The 18,343-nt window shown below is 56.7% G+C and overlaps 1 protein-coding gene across 1 annotated transcript in view; it reads right to left on the bottom strand.

Moving 5' to 3' along the window:
- Positions 1–17,524, bottom strand: part of tufm (Tu translation elongation factor, mitochondrial) — a 30,329-nt gene extending 12,805 nt beyond the window's left edge. Inside the window, exon 1 of the mRNA XM_063063420.1 lies at positions 17,342–17,524. Within this exon, the coding sequence (XP_062919490.1) occupies positions 17,342–17,509 (168 nt within the window). The 5' untranslated portion in view covers positions 17,510–17,524. The remainder of the gene's footprint in view (positions 1–17,341) is intronic.
- Between the last annotated feature and the right edge of the window lie 819 nt (positions 17,525–18,343).

The raw sequence follows: 18,343 nt of genomic DNA on the forward strand, positions 1-18,343 counted from the left end.
CACTGCACTGTGTGTGTGTGTGTGTGTGTCCCAGCGTCAGACACTGCACTGTGTGTGTGTGTGTCCCAGCGTCAGACACTGCACTGTGTGTGTGTGTCCCAGCGTCAGACACTGCACTGTGTGTGTGTGTCCCAGCGTCAGACACTGCACTGTGTGTGTGTGTCCCAGCGTCAGACACTGCACTGTGTGTGTGTCCCAGCGTCAGACACTGCACTGTGTGTGTGTGTGTGTCCCAGCGTCAGACACTGCACTGTGTGTGTGTGTGTCCCAGCATCAGACACTGCACTGTGTGTGTGTGTGTGTGTGTCCCAGCGTCAGACACTGCACTGTGTGTGTGTGTGTGTGTCCCAGCGTCAGACACTGCACGGTGTGTGTCCCAGTGTCAGACACTGCACTGTGTGTGTGTCCCCCAGCGTCAGACACTGCACAGTGTGTGTGTGTCCCAGCATCAGACACTGCACTGTGTGTGTGTCCCCCAGCGTCAGACACTGCACAGTGTGTGTGTGTGTCCCAGCATCAGACACTGCACTGTGTGTGTGAGACCCAGCGTCAGACACTGCACTGTGTGTGTCCCAGCGTCAGACACTGCAGTGTGTGTGTGTGTGTGTGTCCCAGCGTCAGACACTGCACTGTGTGTGTGTCCCAGCGTCAGACACTGCACTGTGTGTGTGTCCCCCAGCGTCAGACGCTGCACTGTGTGTGTCCCAGTGTCAGACACTGCACTGTGTGTCCCCCAGCGTCAGACACTGCACTGTGTGTGTGTCCCAGCGTCAGACACTGCACTGTGTGTGTGTCCCAGCGTCAGACACTGCACTGTGTGTGTGTGTCCCAGCGTCAGACACTGCACTGTGTGTGTGTCCCAGCATCAGACACTGCACAGTGTGTGTGTCCCAGCGTCAGACACTGCACTGTGTGTGTGTGTCCCAGCGTCAGACACTGCACTGTGTGTGTGTGTCCCAGCGTCAGACACTGCACTGTGTGTGTGTGTGTCCCAGCGTCAGACACTGCACTGTGTGTGTGTGTGTGTCCCAGCATCAGACACTGCATTGTGTGTGTGTGTGTGTGTCCCAGCATCAGACACTGCACTGTGTGTGTGTGTGTCCCAGCATCAGACACTGCACTGTGTGTGTGTGTGTGTGTGTCCCAGCGTCAGACATTGCACTGTGTGTGTGTGTGTCCCAGCATCAGACACTGCACTGTGTGTGTGTGTGTGTGTGTCCCAGCGTCAGACACTGCACTGTGTGTGTGTGTGTCCCAGCATCAGACACTGCACTGTGTGTGTGTGTCCCAGCGTCAGACACTGCACTGTGTGTGTGTGTGTCCCAGCATCAGACACTGCACTGTGTGTGTGTGTGTGTGTGTGTGTCCCAGCATCAGACACTGCACTGTGGGTGTGTGTGTCCCAGCATCAGACACGGCACTGTGTGTGTGTCCCAGCGTCAGACACTGCACTGTGTGTGTGTGTGTGTGTGTGTGTCCCAGCGTCAGACACGGCACTGTGTGTGTGTCCCAGCATCAGACACTGCACTGTGTGTGTGTGTGTCCCAGCATCAGACACTGCACTGTGTGTGTGTGTGTCCCAGCGTCAGACACTGCACTGTGTGTGTGTCCCAGCATCAGACACTGCACTGTGTGTGTGTGTCCCAGCGTCAGACACTGCACTGTGTGTGTCCCAGCGTCAGACACTGCACTGTGTTTGTGTGTCCCCCAGCGTCAGACACTGCACTGTGTGTGTCCCCCAGCGTCAGACACTGCACTGTGTGTGTGTGTCCCAGCGTCAGACACTGCACTGTGTGTGTGTCCCAGTGTCAGACACTGCACTGTGTGTCCCAGCATCAGACACTGCACTGTGTGTCCCAGCATCAGACACTGCACTGTGTGTGTCCCAGTGTCAGACACTGCACTGTGTGTGTGTCCCCCAGCGTCAGACAATGCACTGTGTGTGTGTGTCCCCCAGCGTCAGACACTGCACTGTGTGTGTGTCCCAGCGCCAGACACTGCACTGTGTGTGTGTGTGCGTGTCCCAGCATCAGACACTGCACTGTGTGTGTGTGTGTGTGTCCCAGCATCAGACACTGCACTGTGTGTGTGTGTCCCAGCGTCAGACACTGCACTGTGTGTGTGTCCCAGCGTCAGACACTGCACTGTGTGTGTCCCAGCGTCAGACACTGCACTGTGTGTGTCCCAGCGTCAGACACTGCACTGTGTGTGTGTGTGTCCCAGCATCAGACACTGCACTGTGTGTGTGTGTGTGTGTGTGTCCGTCCCAGTGTCAAACACTGCACTGTGTGTGTGTCCCCCAGCGTCAGACAATGCACTGTGTGTGTGTGTCCCCCAGCGTCAGACACTGCACTGTGTGTGTGTGTGTCCCAGCGCCAGACACTGCACTGTGTGTGTGTGTGCGTGTCCCAGCATCAGACACTGCACTGTGTGTGTGTGTGTGTCCCAGCATCAGACACTGCACTGTGTGTGTGTGTCCCCCAGCGTCAGACACTGCAGTGTGTGTGTGTGTGTGTCCCAGCGTCAGACACTGCACTGTGTGTGTGTGTGTGTGTGTCCCAGCGCCGGACACTGCACTGTGTGTGTGTGTCCCAGCATCAGACACTGCACTGTGTGTGTGTGTCCCAGCGTCAGACACTGCACTGTGTGTGTGTCCCAGCGTCAGACACTGCACTGTGTGTGTCCCAGCGTCAGACACTGCACTGTGTGTGTGTGTGTCCCAGCATCAGACACTGCACTGTGTGTGTGTGTCCCAGCGTCAGACACTGCACTGTGTGTGTGTGTCCGTGTCCCCCAGCATCAGACACTGCACTGTGTGTCCCACAGCGTCAGACACTGCACTGTGTGTGTCCCAGCGTCAGACACTGCACTGTGTGTCCCAGCGTCAGACACTGCACTGTGTGTGTGTGTTCCAGCATCAGACACTGCATTGTGTGTGTCCCAGCGTCAGACACTGCACTGTGTGTGTGTGTCCCAGCATCAGACACTGCACTGTGTGTGTGTCCCAGCGTCAGACACTGCACTGTGTGTGTGTGTGTGTGTCCCAGCATCAGACACTGCACTGTGTGTGTGTGTCCCAGCGTCAGACACTGCACTGTGTGTGTGTCCCCCAGCGTCAGACGCTGCACTGTGTGTGTCCCAGTGTCAGACACTGCACTGTGTGTCCCCCAGCGTCAGACACTGCACCGTGTGTGTCCCAGCGTCAGACACTGCACTGTGTGTGTCCCAGCGTCAGACACTGCACTGTGTGTGTGTCCCAGCGTCAGACACTGCACTGTGTGTGTGTGTCCCAGCGTCAGACACTGCACTGTGTGTGTGTCCCAGCATCAGACACTGCACAGTGAGTGTGTGTGTGTCCCAGCGTCAGACACTGCACTGTGTGTGTGTGTCCCAGCGTCAGACACTGCACTGTGTGTGTGTGTCCCAGCGTCAGACACTGCACTGTGTGTGTGTGTGTCCCAGCGTCAGACACTGCACTGTGTGTGTGTGTGTGTCCCAGCATCAGACACTGCATTGTGTGTGTGTGTGTGTGTCCCAGCATCAGACACTGCACTGTGTGTGTGTGTGTCCCAGCATCAGACACTGCACTGTGTGTGTGTGTGTGTGTGTGTGTGTCCCAGCGTCAGACATTGCACTGTGTGTGTGTGTGTCCCAGCATCAGACACTGCACTGTGTGTGTGTGTGTGTGTGTCCCAGCGTCAGACACTGCACTGTGTGTGTGTGTGTCCCAGCATCAGACACTGCACTGTGTGTGTGTGTCCCAGCGTCAGACACTGCACTGTGTGTGTGTGTGTCCCAGCATCAGACACTGCACTGTGTGTGTGTGTGTGTGTGTGTGTCCCAGCATCAGACACTGCACTGTGGGTGTGTGTGTCCCAGCATCAGACACGGCACTGTGTGTGTGTCCCAGCGTCAGACACTGCACTGTGTGTGTGTGTGTGTGTGTGTGTGTGTCCCAGCGTCAGACACGGCACTGTGTGTGTGTCCCAGCATCAGACACTGCACTGTGTGTGTGTGTGTCCCAGCATCAGACACTGCACTGTGTGTGTGTGTGTCCCAGCGTCAGACACTGCACTGTGTGTGTGTGTCCCAGCATCAGACACTGCACTGTGTGTGTGTGTCCCAGCGTCAGACACTGCACTGTGTGTGTCCCAGCGTCAGACACTGCACTGTGTTTGTGTGTCCCCCAGCGTCAGACACTGCACTGTGTGTGTCCCCCCGCGTCAGACACTGCACTGTGTGTGTGTGTCCCAGCGTCAGACACTGCACTGTGTGTGTGTCCCAGTGTCAGACACTGCACTGTGTGTCCCAGCATCAGACACTGCACTGTGTGTCCCAGCATCAGACACTGCACTGTGTGTGTCCCAGTGTCAGACACTGCACTGTGTGTGTGTCCCCCAGCGTCAGACAATGCACTGTGTGTGTGTGTCCCCCAGCGTCAGACACTGCACTGTGTGTGTGTCCCAGCGCCAGACACTGCACTGTGTGTGTGTGTGCGTGTCCCAGCATCAGACACTGCACTGTGTGTGTGTGTGTGTGTCCCAGCATCAGACACTGCACTGTGTGTGTGTGTCCCAGCGTCAGACACTGCACTGTGTGTGTGTGTGTGTCCCAGCGTCAGACACTGCACTGTGTGTGTCCCAGCGTCAGACACTGCACTGTGTGTGTCCCAGCGTCAGACACTGCACTGTGTGTGTGTGTGTCCCAGCATCAGACACTGCACTGTGTGTGTGTGTCCCAGCGTCAGACACTGCACTGTGTGTGTGTGTCCGTGTCCCCCAGCATCAGACACTGCACTGTGTGTCCCACAGCGTCAGACACTGCACTGTGTGTGTCCCAGCGTCAGACACTGCACTGTGTGTCCCAGCGTCAGACACTGCACTGTGTGTGTGTGTTCCAGCATCAGACACTGCATTGTGTGTGTCCCAGCGTCAGACACTGCACTGTGTGTGTGTGTGTGTCCCAGCGTCAGACACTGCACTGTGTGTGTGTGTGTGTGTGTCCCAGCGTCAGACACGGCACTGTGTGTGTGTGTCACAGCGTCAGACACTGCACTGTGTGTGTGTGTGTCCCAGCGTCAGACACTGCACTGTGTGTGTGTGTGTCCCAGCGTCAGACACTGCACTGTGTGTGTGTGTGTGTCCCAGCGTCAGACACTGCACTGTGTGTGTGTGTGTCCCAGCGTCAGACACTGCACTGTGTGTGTGTGTGTCCCAGCATCAGACACTGCACTGTGTGTGTGTCCCAGCGTCAGACACTGCACTGTGTGTGTGTCCCAGCGTCAGACACTGCACTGTGTGTGTGTCCCAGCGTCAGACACTGCACTGTGTGTGTGTGTGTGTGTCCCAGCGTCAGACACTGCACTGTGTGTGTGTGTCCCAGCGTCAGACACTGCACTGTGTGTGTGTGTCCCAGCGTCAGACACTGCACTGTGTGTGTGTGTCCCAGCGTCAGACACTGCACTGTGTGTGTGTGTGTGTCCCAGCGTCAGACACTGCACTGTGTGTGTGTCCCAGCGTCAGACACTGCACTGTGTGTGTGTGTGTGTGTCCCAGCGTCAGACACTGCACTGTGTGTGTGTGTGTCCCAGCATCAGACACTGCACTGTGTGTGTGTGTGTGTGTCCCAGCGTCAGACACTGCACTGTGTGTGTGTGTGTGTGTCCCAGCGTCAGACACTGCACGGTGTGTGTCCCAGTGTCAGACACTGCACTGTGTGTGTGTCCCCCAGCGTCAGACACTGCACAGTGTGTGTGTGTCCCAGCATCAGACACTGCACTGTGTGTGTGTCCCCCAGCGTCAGACACTGCACAGTGTGTGTGTGTGTCCCAGCATCAGACACTGCACTGTGTGTGTGAGACCCAGCGTCAGACACTGCACTGTGTGTGTCCCAGCGTCAGACACTGCAGTGTGTGTGTGTGTGTGTGTCCCAGCGTCAGACACTGCACTGTGTGTGTGTGTCCCAGCGTCAGACACTGCACTGTGTGTGTGTCCCCCAGCGTCAGACGCTGCACTGTGTGTGTCCCAGTGTCAGACACTGCACTGTGTGTCCCCCAGCGTCAGACACTGCACCGTGTGTGTCCCAGCGTCAGACACTGCACTGTGTGTGTCCCAGCGTCAGACACTGCACTGTGTGTGTGTCCCAGCGTCAGACACTGCACTGTGTGTGTGTGTCCCAGCGTCAGACACTGCACTGTGTGTGTGTCCCAGCATCAGACACTGCACAGTGAGTGTGTGTGTGTCCCAGCGTCAGACACTGCACTGTGTGTGTGTGTCCCAGCGTCAGACACTGCACTGTGTGTGTGTGTCCCAGCGTCAGACACTGCACTGTGTGTGTGTGTGTCCCAGCGTCAGACACTGCACTGTGTGTGTGTGTGTGTCCCAGCATCAGACACTGCATTGTGTGTGTGTGTGTGTGTCCCAGCATCAGACACTGCACTGTGTGTGTGTGTGTCCCAGCATCAGACACTGCACTGTGTGTGTGTGTGTGTGTGTGTGTGTCCCAGCGTCAGACATTGCACTGTGTGTGTGTGTGTCCCAGCATCAGACACTGCACTGTGTGTGTGTGTGTGTGTGTCCCAGCGTCAGACACTGCACTGTGTGTGTGTGTGTCCCAGCATCAGACACTGCACTGTGTGTGTGTGTCCCAGCGTCAGACACTGCACTGTGTGTGTGTGTGTCCCAGCATCAGACACTGCACTGTGTGTGTGTGTGTGTGTGTGTGTCCCAGCATCAGACACTGCACTGTGGGTGTGTGTGTCCCAGCATCAGACACGGCACTGTGTGTGTGTCCCAGCGTCAGACACTGCACTGTGTGTGTGTGTGTGTGTGTGTGTGTGCGTCAGACACGGCACTGTGTGTGTGTCCCAGCATCAGACACTGCACTGTGTGTGTGTGTGTCCCAGCATCAGACACTGCACTGTGTGTGTGTGTGTCCCAGCGTCAGACACTGCACTGTGTGTGTGTGTGTCCCAGCGTCAGACACTGCACTGTGTGTGTGTGTCCCAGCATCAGACACTGCACTGTGTGTGTGTGTCCCAGCGTCAGACACTGCACTGTGTGTGTCCCAGCGTCAGACACTGCACTGTGTTTGTGTGTCCCCCAGCGTCAGACACTGCACTGTGTGTGTCCCCCAGCGTCAGACACTGCACTGTGTGTGTGTGTCCCAGCGTCAGACACTGCACTGTGTGTGTGTCCCAGTGTCAGACACTGCACTGTGTGTCCCAGCATCAGACACTGCACTGTGTGTCCCAGCATCAGACACTGCACTGTGTGTGTCCCAGTGTCAGACACTGCACTGTGTGTGTGTCCCCCAGCGTCAGACAATGCACTGTGTGTGTGTGTCCCCCAGCGTCAGACACTGCACTGTGTGTGTGTCCCAGCGCCAGACACTGCACTGTGTGTGTGTGTGCGTGTCCCAGCATCAGACACTGCACTGTGTGTGTGTGTGTGTGTCCCAGCATCAGACACTGCACTGTGTGTGTGTGTCCCAGCGTCAGACACTGCACTGTGTGTGTGTGTGTGTCCCAGCGTCAGACACTGCACTGTGTGTGTCCCAGCGTCAGACACTGCACTGTGTGTGTCCCAGCGTCAGACACTGCACTGTGTGTGTGTGTGTCCCAGCATCAGACACTGCACTGTGTGTGTGTGTCCCAGCGTCAGACACTGCACTGTGTGTGTGTGTCCGTGTCCCCCAGCATCAGACACTGCACTGTGTGTCCCACAGCGTCAGACACTGCACTGTGTGTGTCCCAGCGTCAGACACTGCACTGTGTGTCCCAGCGTCAGACACTGCACTGTGTGTGTGTGTTCCAGCATCAGACACTGCATTGTGTGTGTCCCAGCGTCAGACACTGCACTGTGTGTGTGTGTGTGTCCCAGCGTCAGACACTGCACTGTGTGTGTGTGTGTGTGTGTCCCAGCGTCAGACACGGCACTGTGTGTGTGTGTCCCAGCGTCAGACACTGCACTGTGTGTGTGTGTGTCCCAGCGTCAGACACTGCACTGTGTGTGTGTGTGTCCCAGCGTCAGACACTGCACTGTGTGTGTGTGTGTGTCCCAGCGTCAGACACTGCACTGTGTGTGTGTGTGTGTCCCAGCGTCAGACACTGCACTGTGTGTGTGTGTGTCCCAGCATCAGACACTGCACTGTGTGTGTGTGTCCCAGCGTCAGACACTGCACTGTGTGTGTGTCCCAGCGTCAGACACTGCACTGTGTGTGTGTCCCAGCGTCAGACACTGCACTGTGTGTGTGTGTGTGTGTCCCAGCGTCAGACACTGCACTGTGTGTGTGTGTCCCAGCGTCAGACACTGCACTGTGTGTGTGTGTCCCAGCGTCAGACACTGCACTGTGTGTGTGTGTCCCAGCGTCAGACACTGCACTGTGTGTGTGTGTGTGTCCCAGCGTCAGACACTGCACTGTGTGTGTGTCCCAGCGTCAGACACTGCACTGTGTGTGTGTGTGTGTGTCCCAGCGTCAGACACTGCACTGTGTGTGTGTGTGTCCCAGCATCAGACACTGCACTGTGTGTGTGTGTGTGTGTCCCAGCGTCAGACACTGCACTGTGTGTGTGTGTGTGTGTCCCAGCGTCAGACACTGCACGGTGTGTGTCCCAGTGTCAGACACTGCACTGTGTGTGTGTCCCCCAGCGTCAGACACTGCACAGTGTGTGTGTGTCCCAGCATCAGACACTGCACTGTGTGTGTGTCCCCCAGCGTCAGACACTGCACAGTGTGTGTGTGTGTCCCAGCATCAGACACTGCACTGTGTGTGTGAGACCCAGCGTCAGACACTGCACTGTGTGTGTGTCCCAGCGTCAGACACTGCAGTGTGTGTGTGTGTGTGTGTCCCAGCGTCAGACACTGCACTGTGTGTGTGTGTCCCAGCGTCAGACACTGCACTGTGTGTGTGTCCCCCAGCGTCAGACGCTGCACTGTGTGTGTCCCAGTGTCAGACACTGCACTGTGTGTCCCCCAGCGTCAGACACTGCACCGTGTGTGTCCCAGCGTCAGACACTGCACTGTGTGTGTGTGTCCCAGCGTCAGACACTGCACTGTGTGTGTGTCCCAGCGTCAGACACTGCACTGTGTGTGTGTGTCCCAGCGTCAGACACTGCACTGTGTGTGTGTCCCAGCATCAGACACTGCACAGTGTGTGTGTGTGTGTGTCCCAGCGTCAGACACTGCACTGTGTGTGTGTGTCCCAGCGTCAGACACTGCACTGTGTGTGTGTGTGTCCCAGCGTCAGACACTGCACTGTGTGTGTGTGTGTGTCCCAGCATCAGACACTGCATTGTGTGTGTGTGTGTGTGTCCCAGCATCAGACACTGCACTGTGTGTGTGTGTGTCCCAGCATCAGACACTGCACTGTGTGTGTGTGTGTGTGTGTCCCAGCGTCAGACATTGCACTGTGTGTGTGTGTGTCCCAGCATCAGACACTGCACTGTGTGTGTGTGTGTGTGTGTCCCAGCGTCAGACACTGCACTGTGTGTGTGTGTCCCAGCGTCAGACACTGCACTGTGTGTGTGTGTGTCCCAGCATCAGACACTGCACTGTGTGTGTGTGTGTCCCAGCGTCAGACACTGCACTGTGTGTGTGTCCCAGCGTCAGACACTGCACTGTGTGTGTGTGTGTCCCAGCATCAGACACTGCACTGTGTGTGTGTGTGTGTGTGTGTGTGTCCCAGCATCAGACACTGCACTGTGGGTGTGTGTGTCCCAGCATCAGACACGGCACTGTGTGTGTGTCCCAGCGTCAGACACTGCACTGTGTGTGTGTGTGTGTGTGTGTGTCCCAGCGTCAGACACGGCACTGTGTGTGTGTCCCAGCATCAGACACTGCACTGTGTGTGTGTGTGTCCCAGCATCAGACACTGCACTGTGTGTGTGTGTGTCCCAGCGTCAGACACTGCACTGTGTGTGTGTGTGTCCCAGCGTCAGACACTGCACTGTGTGTGTCCCAGCGTCAGACACTGCACTGTGTGTGTGTGTGTCCCAGCATCAGACACTGCACTGTGTGTGTGTGTCCCAGCGTCAGACACTGCACTGTGTGTGTCCCAGCGTCAGACACTGCACTGTGTTTGTGTGTCCCCCAGCGTCAGACACTGCACTGTGTGTGTCCCCAGCGTCAGACACTGCAGTGTGTGTGTGTCCCAGCGTCAGACACTGCACTGTGTGTGTCCCAGTGTCAGACACTGCACTGTGTGTCCCAGCATCAGACACTGCACTGTGTGTCCCAGCATCAGACACTGCACTGTGTGTGTCCCAGTGTCAGACACTGCACTGTGTGTGTGTCCCCCAGCGTCAGACAATGCACTGTGTGTGTGTGTCCCCCAGCGTCAGACACTGCACTGTGTGTGTGTCCCAGCGCCAGACACTGCACTGTGTGTGTGTGTGCGTGTCCCAGCATCAGACACTGCACTGTGTGTGTGTGTGTGTCCCAGCATCAGACACTGCACTGTGTGTGTGTGTCCCAGCGTCAGACACTGCACTGTGTGTGTGTGTGTGTCCCAGCGTCAGACACTGCACTGTGTGTGTCCCAGCGTCAGACACTGCACTGTGTGTGTCCCAGCGTCAGACACTGCTCTGTGTGTGTGTGTGTCCCAGCATCAGACACTGCACTGTGTGTGTGTGTGTGTGTCCGTCCCAGTGTCAAACACTGCACTGTGTGTGTGTCCCCCAGCGTCAGACAATGCACTGTGTGTGTGTGTCCCCCAGCGTCAGACACTGCACTGTGTGTGTGTGTGTCCCAGCGCCAGACACTGCACTGTGTGTGTGTGTGCGTGTCCCAGCATCAGACACTGCACTGTGTGTGTGTGTGTGTCCCAGCATCAGACACTGCACTGTGTGTGTGTGTCCCCCAGCGTCAGACACTGCAGTGTGTGTGTGTGTGTGTCCCAGCGTCAGACACTGCACTGTGTGTGTGTGTGTGTGTCCCAGCGCCGGACACTGCACTGTGTGTGTGTGTCCCAGCATCAGACACTGCACTGTGTGTGTGTGTCCCAGCGTCAGACACTGCACTGTGTGTGTGTCCCAGCGTCAGACACTGCACTGTGTGTGTCCCAGCGTCAGACACTGCACTGTGTGTGTGTGTGTCCCAGCATCAGACACTGCACTGTGTGTGTGTGTCCCAGCGTCAGACACTGCACTGTGTGTGTGTGTCCGTGTCCCCCAGCATCAGACACTGCACTGTGTGTCCCACAGCGTCAGACACTGCACTGTGTGTGTCCCAGCGTCAGACACTGCACTGTGTGTCCCAGCGTCAGACACTGCACTGTGTGTGTGTGTTCCAGCATCAGACACTGCATTGTGTGTGTCCCAGCGTCAGACACTGCACTGTGTGTGTGTGTGTGTCCCAGCGTCAGACACTGCACTGTGTGTGTGTGTGTGTCCCAGCGTCAGACACTGCACTGTGTGTGTGTGTTCCAGCATCAGACACTGCATTGTGTGTGTCCCAGCGTCAGACACTGCACTGTGTGTGTGTGTCCCAGCATCAGACACTGCACTGTGTGTGTGTCCCAGCGTCAGACACTGCACTGTGTGTGTGTCCCAGCGTCAGACACTGCACTGTGTGTGTGTCCCAGCATCAGACACTGCACTGTGTGTGTGTCCCAGCGTCAGACACTGCACTGTGTGTGTGTGTGTGTGTCCCAGCATCAGACACTGCACTGTGTGTGTGTGTCCCAGCGTCAGACACTGCACTGTGTGTGTGTGTGTGTGTCCCAGCATCAGACACTGCACAGTGTGTGTGTGTGTGTGTGTGTCCCAGCGTCAGACACTGCACTCTGTGTGTGTGTCCCAGCATCAGACACTGCACTGTGTGTGTGTGTGCCCCAGCATCAGACAATGCACTGTGTGTGTGTGTCCCAGCGTCAGACACCGCACTGTGTGTGTGTGCGTGTGTCCCAGCGTCAGACACTGCACTGTGTGTGTGTGTGTGTCCCAGCGTCAGACACTGCACTGTGTGTGTCCCCCAGCGTCAGACACTGCACTGTGTGTGTGTGTCCCAGCATCAGACACTGCACTGTGTGTGTCTGTGTGTCCCAGCATCAGACACTGCACTGTGTGTGTGTGTCCCCCAGCGTCAGACACTGCAGTGTGTGTGTGTGTCCCAGCGTCAGACACTGCACTGTGTGTGTGTGTGTGTGTCCCAGCGCCGGACACTGCACTGTGTGTGTGTGTGTGTGTCCCAGCATCAGACACTGCACTGTGTGTGTGTGTCCCAGCGTCAGACACTGCACTGTGTGTGTCCCAGCGTCAGACACTGCACTGTGTGTGTCCCAGCGTCAGACACTGCACTGTGTGTGTGTGTGTCCCAGCATCAGACACTGCACTGTGTGTGTGTGTGTCCCAGCGTCAGACACTGCACTGTGTGTGTGTGTCCGTGTCCCCCAGCATCAGACACTGCACTGTGTGTCCCACAGCGTCAGACACTGCACTGTGTGTGTCCCAGCGTCAGACACTGCACTGTGTGTCCCAGCGTCAGACACTGCACTGTGTGTGTGTGTTCCAGCATCAGACACTGCATTGTGTGTGTCCCAGCGTCAGACACTGCACTGTGTGTGTCCCAGCATCAGACACTGCACTGTGTGTGTGTGTCCCAGCGTCAGACACTGCACTGTGTGTGTGTCCCAGCGTCAGACACTGCACTGTGTGTGTCCCAGCATCAGACACTGCACTGTGTGTGTGTCCCAGCGTCAGACACTGCACTGTGTGTGTGTGTGTGTGTGTCCCAGCATCAGACACTGCACTGTGTGTGTGTCCCAGCGTCAGACACTGCACTGTGTGTGTCTGTGTGTCCCAGCATCAGACACTGCACTGTGTGTGTGTGTCCCCCAGCGTCAGACACTGCACTGTGTGTGTGTGTCCCAGCATCAGACACTGCACTGTGTGTGTCTGTGTGTCCCAGCATCAGACACTGCACTGTGTGTGTGTGTCCCCCAGCGTCAGACACTGCAGTGTGTGTGTGTGTCCCAGCGTCAGACACTGCACTGTGTGTGTGTGTGTGTGTCCCAGCGCCGGACACTGCACTGTGTGTGTGTGTGTGTGTCCCAGCGCCGGACACTGCACTGTGTGTGTGTGTCCCAGCATCAGACACTGCACTGTGTGTGTGTGTCCCAGCGTCAGACACTGCACTGTGTGTGTGTCCCAGCGTCAGACACTGCACTGTGTGTGTCCCAGCGTCAGACACTGCACTGTGTGTGTGTGTGTCCCAGCATCAGACACTGCACTGTGTGTGTGTGTCCCAGCGTCAGACACTGCACTGTGTGTGTGTGTCCGTGTCCCCCAGCATCAGACACTGCACTGTGTGTCCCACAGCGTCAGACACTGCACTGTGTGTGTCCCAGCGTCAGACACTGCACTGTGTGTCCCAGCGTCAGACACTGCACTGTGTGTGTGTGTTCCAGCATCAGACACTGCATTGTGTGTGTCCCAGCGTCAGACACTGCACTGTGTGTGTGTGTCCCAGCATCAGACACTGCACTGTGTGTGTGTCCCAGCGTCAGACACTGCACTGTGTGTGTGTCCCAGCGTCAGACACTGCACTGTGTGTGTGTCCCAGCATCAGACACTGCACTGTGTGTGTGTCCCAGCGTCAGACACTGCACTGTGTGTGTGTGTGTGTGTCCCAGCATCAGACACTGCACTGTGTGTGTGTGTCCCAGCGTCAGACACTGCACTGTGTGTGTGTGTGTGTGTCCCAGCATCAGACACTGCACAGTGTGTGTGTGTGTGTGTGTGTCCCAGCGTCAGACACTGCACTCTATGTGTGTGTCCCAGCATCAGACACTGCACTGTGTGTGTGTGTGCCCCAGCATCAGACAATGCACTGTGTGTGTGTGTCCCAGCGTCAGACACCGCACTGTGTGTGTGTGAGTGTGTCCCAGCGACAGACACTGCACTGTGTGTGTGTGTGTGTCCCAGCGTCAGACACTGCACTGTGTGTGTGTCCCAGCATCAGACACTGCACTGTGTGTGTGTGTCCCAGCATCAGACACTGCACTGTGTGTGTCTGTGTGTCCCAGCATCAGACACTGCACTGTGTGTGTGTGTCCCCCAGCGTCAGACACTGCAGTGTGTGTGTGTGTCCCAGCGTCAGACACTGCACTGTGTGTGTGTGTGTGTGTCCCAGCGCCGGACACTGCACTGTGTGTGTGTGTGTGTGTCCCAGCATCAGACACTGCACTGTGTGTGTGTGTCCCAGCGTCAGACACTGCACTGTGTGTGTCCCAGCGTCAGACACTGCACTGTGTGTGTCCCAGCGTCAGACACTGCACTGTGTGTGTGTGTGTCCCAGCATCAGACACTGCACTGTGTGTGTGTGTCCCAGCGTCAGACACTGCACTGTGTGTGTGTGTCCGTGTCCCCCAGCATCAGACACTGCACTGTGTGTCCCACAGCGTCAGACACTGCACTGTGTGTGTCCCAGCGTCAGACACTGCACTGTGTGTCCCAGCGTCAGACACTGCACTGTGTGTGTGTGTTCCAGCATCAGACACTGCATTGTGTGTGTCCCAGCGTCAGACACTGCACTGTGTGTGTCCCAGCATCAGACACTGCACTGTGTGTGTGTGTCCCAGCGTCAGACACTGCACTGTGTGTGTGTCCCAGCGTCAGACACTGCACTGTGTGTGTCCCAGCATCAGACACTGCACTGTGTGTGTGTCCCAGCGTCAGACACTGCAGACACTGCACTGTGTGTGTGTCCCAGTGCACTGTGTGTGTCTGTGTGTCCCAGCATCAGACACTGCACTGTGTGTGTGTGTCCCCCAGCGTCAGACACTGCATGTGTGTGTGTGTCCCAGCTCAGACACTGCACTGTGTGTGTTGTGTGTCCCAGCCGACACTGCACTGTGTGTGTGTGTCAGCTCAGTCAGACACTGCACTGTGTGTGTCCCAGCGTCAGACACTGCACTGTGTGTGTCCCAGCATCAGACACTGCACTGTGTGTGTGTCCCAGCGTCAGACACTGCACTGTGTGTGTCTGTGTGTCCCAGCATCAGACACTGCACTGTGTGTGTGTGTCCCCCAGCGTCAGACACTGCACTGTGTGTGTGTGTCCCAGCATCAGACACTGCACTGTGTGTGTCTGTGTGTCCCAGCATCAGACACTGCACTGTGTGTGTGTGTCCCCCAGCGTCAGACACTGCAGTGTGTGTGTGTGTCCCAGCGTCAGACACTGCACTGTGTGTGTGTGTGTGTGTCCCAGCGCCGGACACTGCACTGTGTGTGTGTGTGTGTGTCCCAGCATCAGACACTGCACTGTGTGTGTGTGTCCCAGCGTCAGACACTGCACTGTGTGTGTCCCAGCGTCAGACACTGCACTGTGTGTGTCCCAGCGTCAGACACTGCACTGTGTGTGTGTGTGTCCCAGCATCAGACACTGCACTGTGTGTGTGTGTCCCAGCGTCAGACACTGCACTGTGTGTGTGTGTCCGTGTCCCCCAGCATCAGACACTGCACTGTGTGTCCCACAGCGTCAGACACTGCACTGTGTGTGTCCCAGCGTCAGACACTGCACTGTGTCCCAGCGTCAGACACTGCACTGTGTGTGTGTGTTCCAGCATCAGACACTGCATTGTGTGTGTCCCAGCGTCAGACACTGCACTGTGTGTGTCCCAGCATCAGACACTGCACTGTGTGTGTGTGTCCCAGCGTCAGACACTGCACTGTGTGTGTGTCCCAGCGTCAGACACTGCACTGTGTGTGTCCCAGCATCAGACACTGCACTGTGTGTGTGTCCCAGCGTCAGACACTGCACTGTGTGTGTGTGTGTGTGTCCCAGCATCAGACACTGCACTGTGTGTGTGTCCCAGCGTCAGACACTGCACTGTGTGTGTGTGTGTGTGTCCCAGCATCAGACACTGCACAGTGTGTGTCTGTGTGTGTGTGTCCCAGCATCAGACACTGCACTGTGTGTGCGTGTGCCCCAGCGTCAGACAATGCACTGTGTGTGTGTGTCCCAGCGTCAGACACCGCACTGTGTGTGTGTGCGTGTGTGTCCCAGCGTCAGACACTGCACTGTGTGTGTGTGTGTGTGTGTGTCCCAGCGTCAGACACTGCACTGTGTGTGTCCCAGCATCAGACACTGCACTGTGTGTGTGTCCCAGTGTCAGACACTGCACTGTGTGTGTCCCAGCGTCAGACACTGCACTGTGTGTGTGTGTGTGTCCCAGCGTCAGACACTGCACTGTGTGTGTGTGTGTGTGTGTGTGTCCCAGCGTCAGACACTGCACTGTGTGTGTGTGTGTGTGTGTGTGTGTGTCCCAGCGTCAGACACTGCACTGTGTGTGTGTGTGTCCCAGCGTCAGACACGGCACTGTGTGTGTGTGTCCCAGCGTCAGACACTGCACTGTGTGTGTCCCCCAGCATCAGACACTGCACTGTGTGTGTGTGTGTGTCCCAGCATCAGACACTGCACTGTGTGTGTGTGTGTCCCAGCGTCAGACACTGCACTGTGTGTGTCCCAGCGTCAGACACTGCACTGTGTGTGTGTGTGTGTCCCAGCGTCAGACACTGCACTGTGTGTGTGTGTGTGTGTGTGTCCCAGCGTCAGACACTGCACTGTGTGTGTGTGTGTGTGTGTCCCAGCGTCAGACACTGCACTGTGTGTGTGTGTGTCCCAGCGTCAGACACGGCACTGTGTGTGTGTGTCCCAGCGTCAGACACTGCACTGTGTGTGTCCCCCAGCATCAGACACTGCACTGTGTGTGTGTGTGTGTCCCAGCATCAGACACTGCACTGTGTGTGTGTGTGTCCCAGCGTCAGACACTGCACTGTGTGTGTCCCAGCGTCAGACACTGCACTGTGTGTGTGTGTGTGTCCCAGCGTCAGACACTGCACTGTGTGTGTGTCCCAGCGTCAGACACTGCACTGTGTGTGTGTGTCCCAGCGTCAGACACTGCACTGTGTGTGTGTGTGTGTGTCCCAGCGTCAGACACGGCACTGTGTGAGTGTGTGTGTGTGTCAGACACTGCACTGTGTGAGTGTGTCAGACAGTGCAGGGAGCTGATGCAGTCACACACCACAGAAACATGCCCTTCAGCTGCATACCCAGACCCATTTGTCTCCCATTACATGTACCCACCTCAGCCACTTCCTCTGGGCAGTTGGCTCCATATACGGAGTGCTCTCAGGGTGAATAATTTGCTCTTTGGGTCCCTTTTACATTCTCTCCCCTCACCTTAAACCTGTGCCATGGGGATGAAGACAGACATTCACCCCATGGTTTTACACACCACTGAAAGGTCTCCTCAGCTCCACGAATAAAGTCCTAACCTTTCTGTGTGTGTCTACCAGTGTCCTATACCCTCCCTTGGTGCCCACTAGCCCCCCGCCCCTCACCTTGTCCTTTGGCAGTTCCACCCGGCAGACCATGTCCCACGTGAGGGAGAACATCACTGGCATGAAGTTAGTAACGAACGGTTTGTGACGACCCCCTTCTTCCTTACTCAGTACGTACACCTGCGCAGGGCGGAGAGAACCACTGCTAAATTGGCTTATGAGCGTCATCTTTACCAAGGCACAGTGCAGAGCTTGTGTATTGGCTTCTTATTGTCGCATGTACCAACACACAGTGAAAAACTTGTCTTACAACTGTTCATACAGATCAGATCATTACCCAGTGCATTGAGGTACAACAAGGCAAAATAACAGAATGCAGAATAAAGTTGGAACCACCACAGAGAAAGTGCAGACAATAAGGTGCAAAACCATAATAAGATAGATTGTACAGTGAACAGTGAGTTTTATCACACTAGGGAAGCATTCAACAGTCGATAATAACGGGGTAGAAGCTGTTGAGCTGCTGGGGTGGGATGGCCTCAGGCTTTTGTATCTTTCGCTGATAGGAGTGGGGGGTTGGGGAGGAGAGGGAATGTCCGGGGTGGGGGGGGTTGGGGAGGAGAGAGAATGTCCGGGGTGGGGGGAGGAGAGAGAATGTTCGGGGTGGGGGGGGTTGGGGAGGAGAGAGAATGTCCGGGGGGGGGTTGAGGAGGAGAGAGAATGTCCGGGGTGGGGGGGGGAGAGAGAATGTCTGGGGTGGGAGGTTGGGGAGGAGAGAGAATGTCCGGGGTGGGGGGGGTTGGGGAGGAGAGAGAATGTCCGGGGTGGGGGGAGGAGAGAGAATGTCCGGGGTGGGGGGGGTTGGGGAGGAGAGAGAATGTCCGGGGGGGGGGTTGAGGAGGAGAGAGAATGTCCGGGGTGGGGGGGGGAGAGAGAATGTCTGGGGTGGGAGGTTGGGGAGGAGAGAGAATGTCCGGGGTGGGGGGGGGTTGGGGAGGAGAGAGAATGTCCGGGGTGGGGGGAGGAGAGAGAATGTCCGGGGTGGGGGGGGTTGGGGAGGAG

The sequence above is a fragment of the Mobula hypostoma genome, chromosome 11 (assembly GCF_963921235.1).
Source record: "Mobula hypostoma chromosome 11, sMobHyp1.1, whole genome shotgun sequence".
Classification (NCBI taxonomy): Eukaryota; Metazoa; Chordata; class Chondrichthyes; order Myliobatiformes; family Myliobatidae; genus Mobula; species Mobula hypostoma.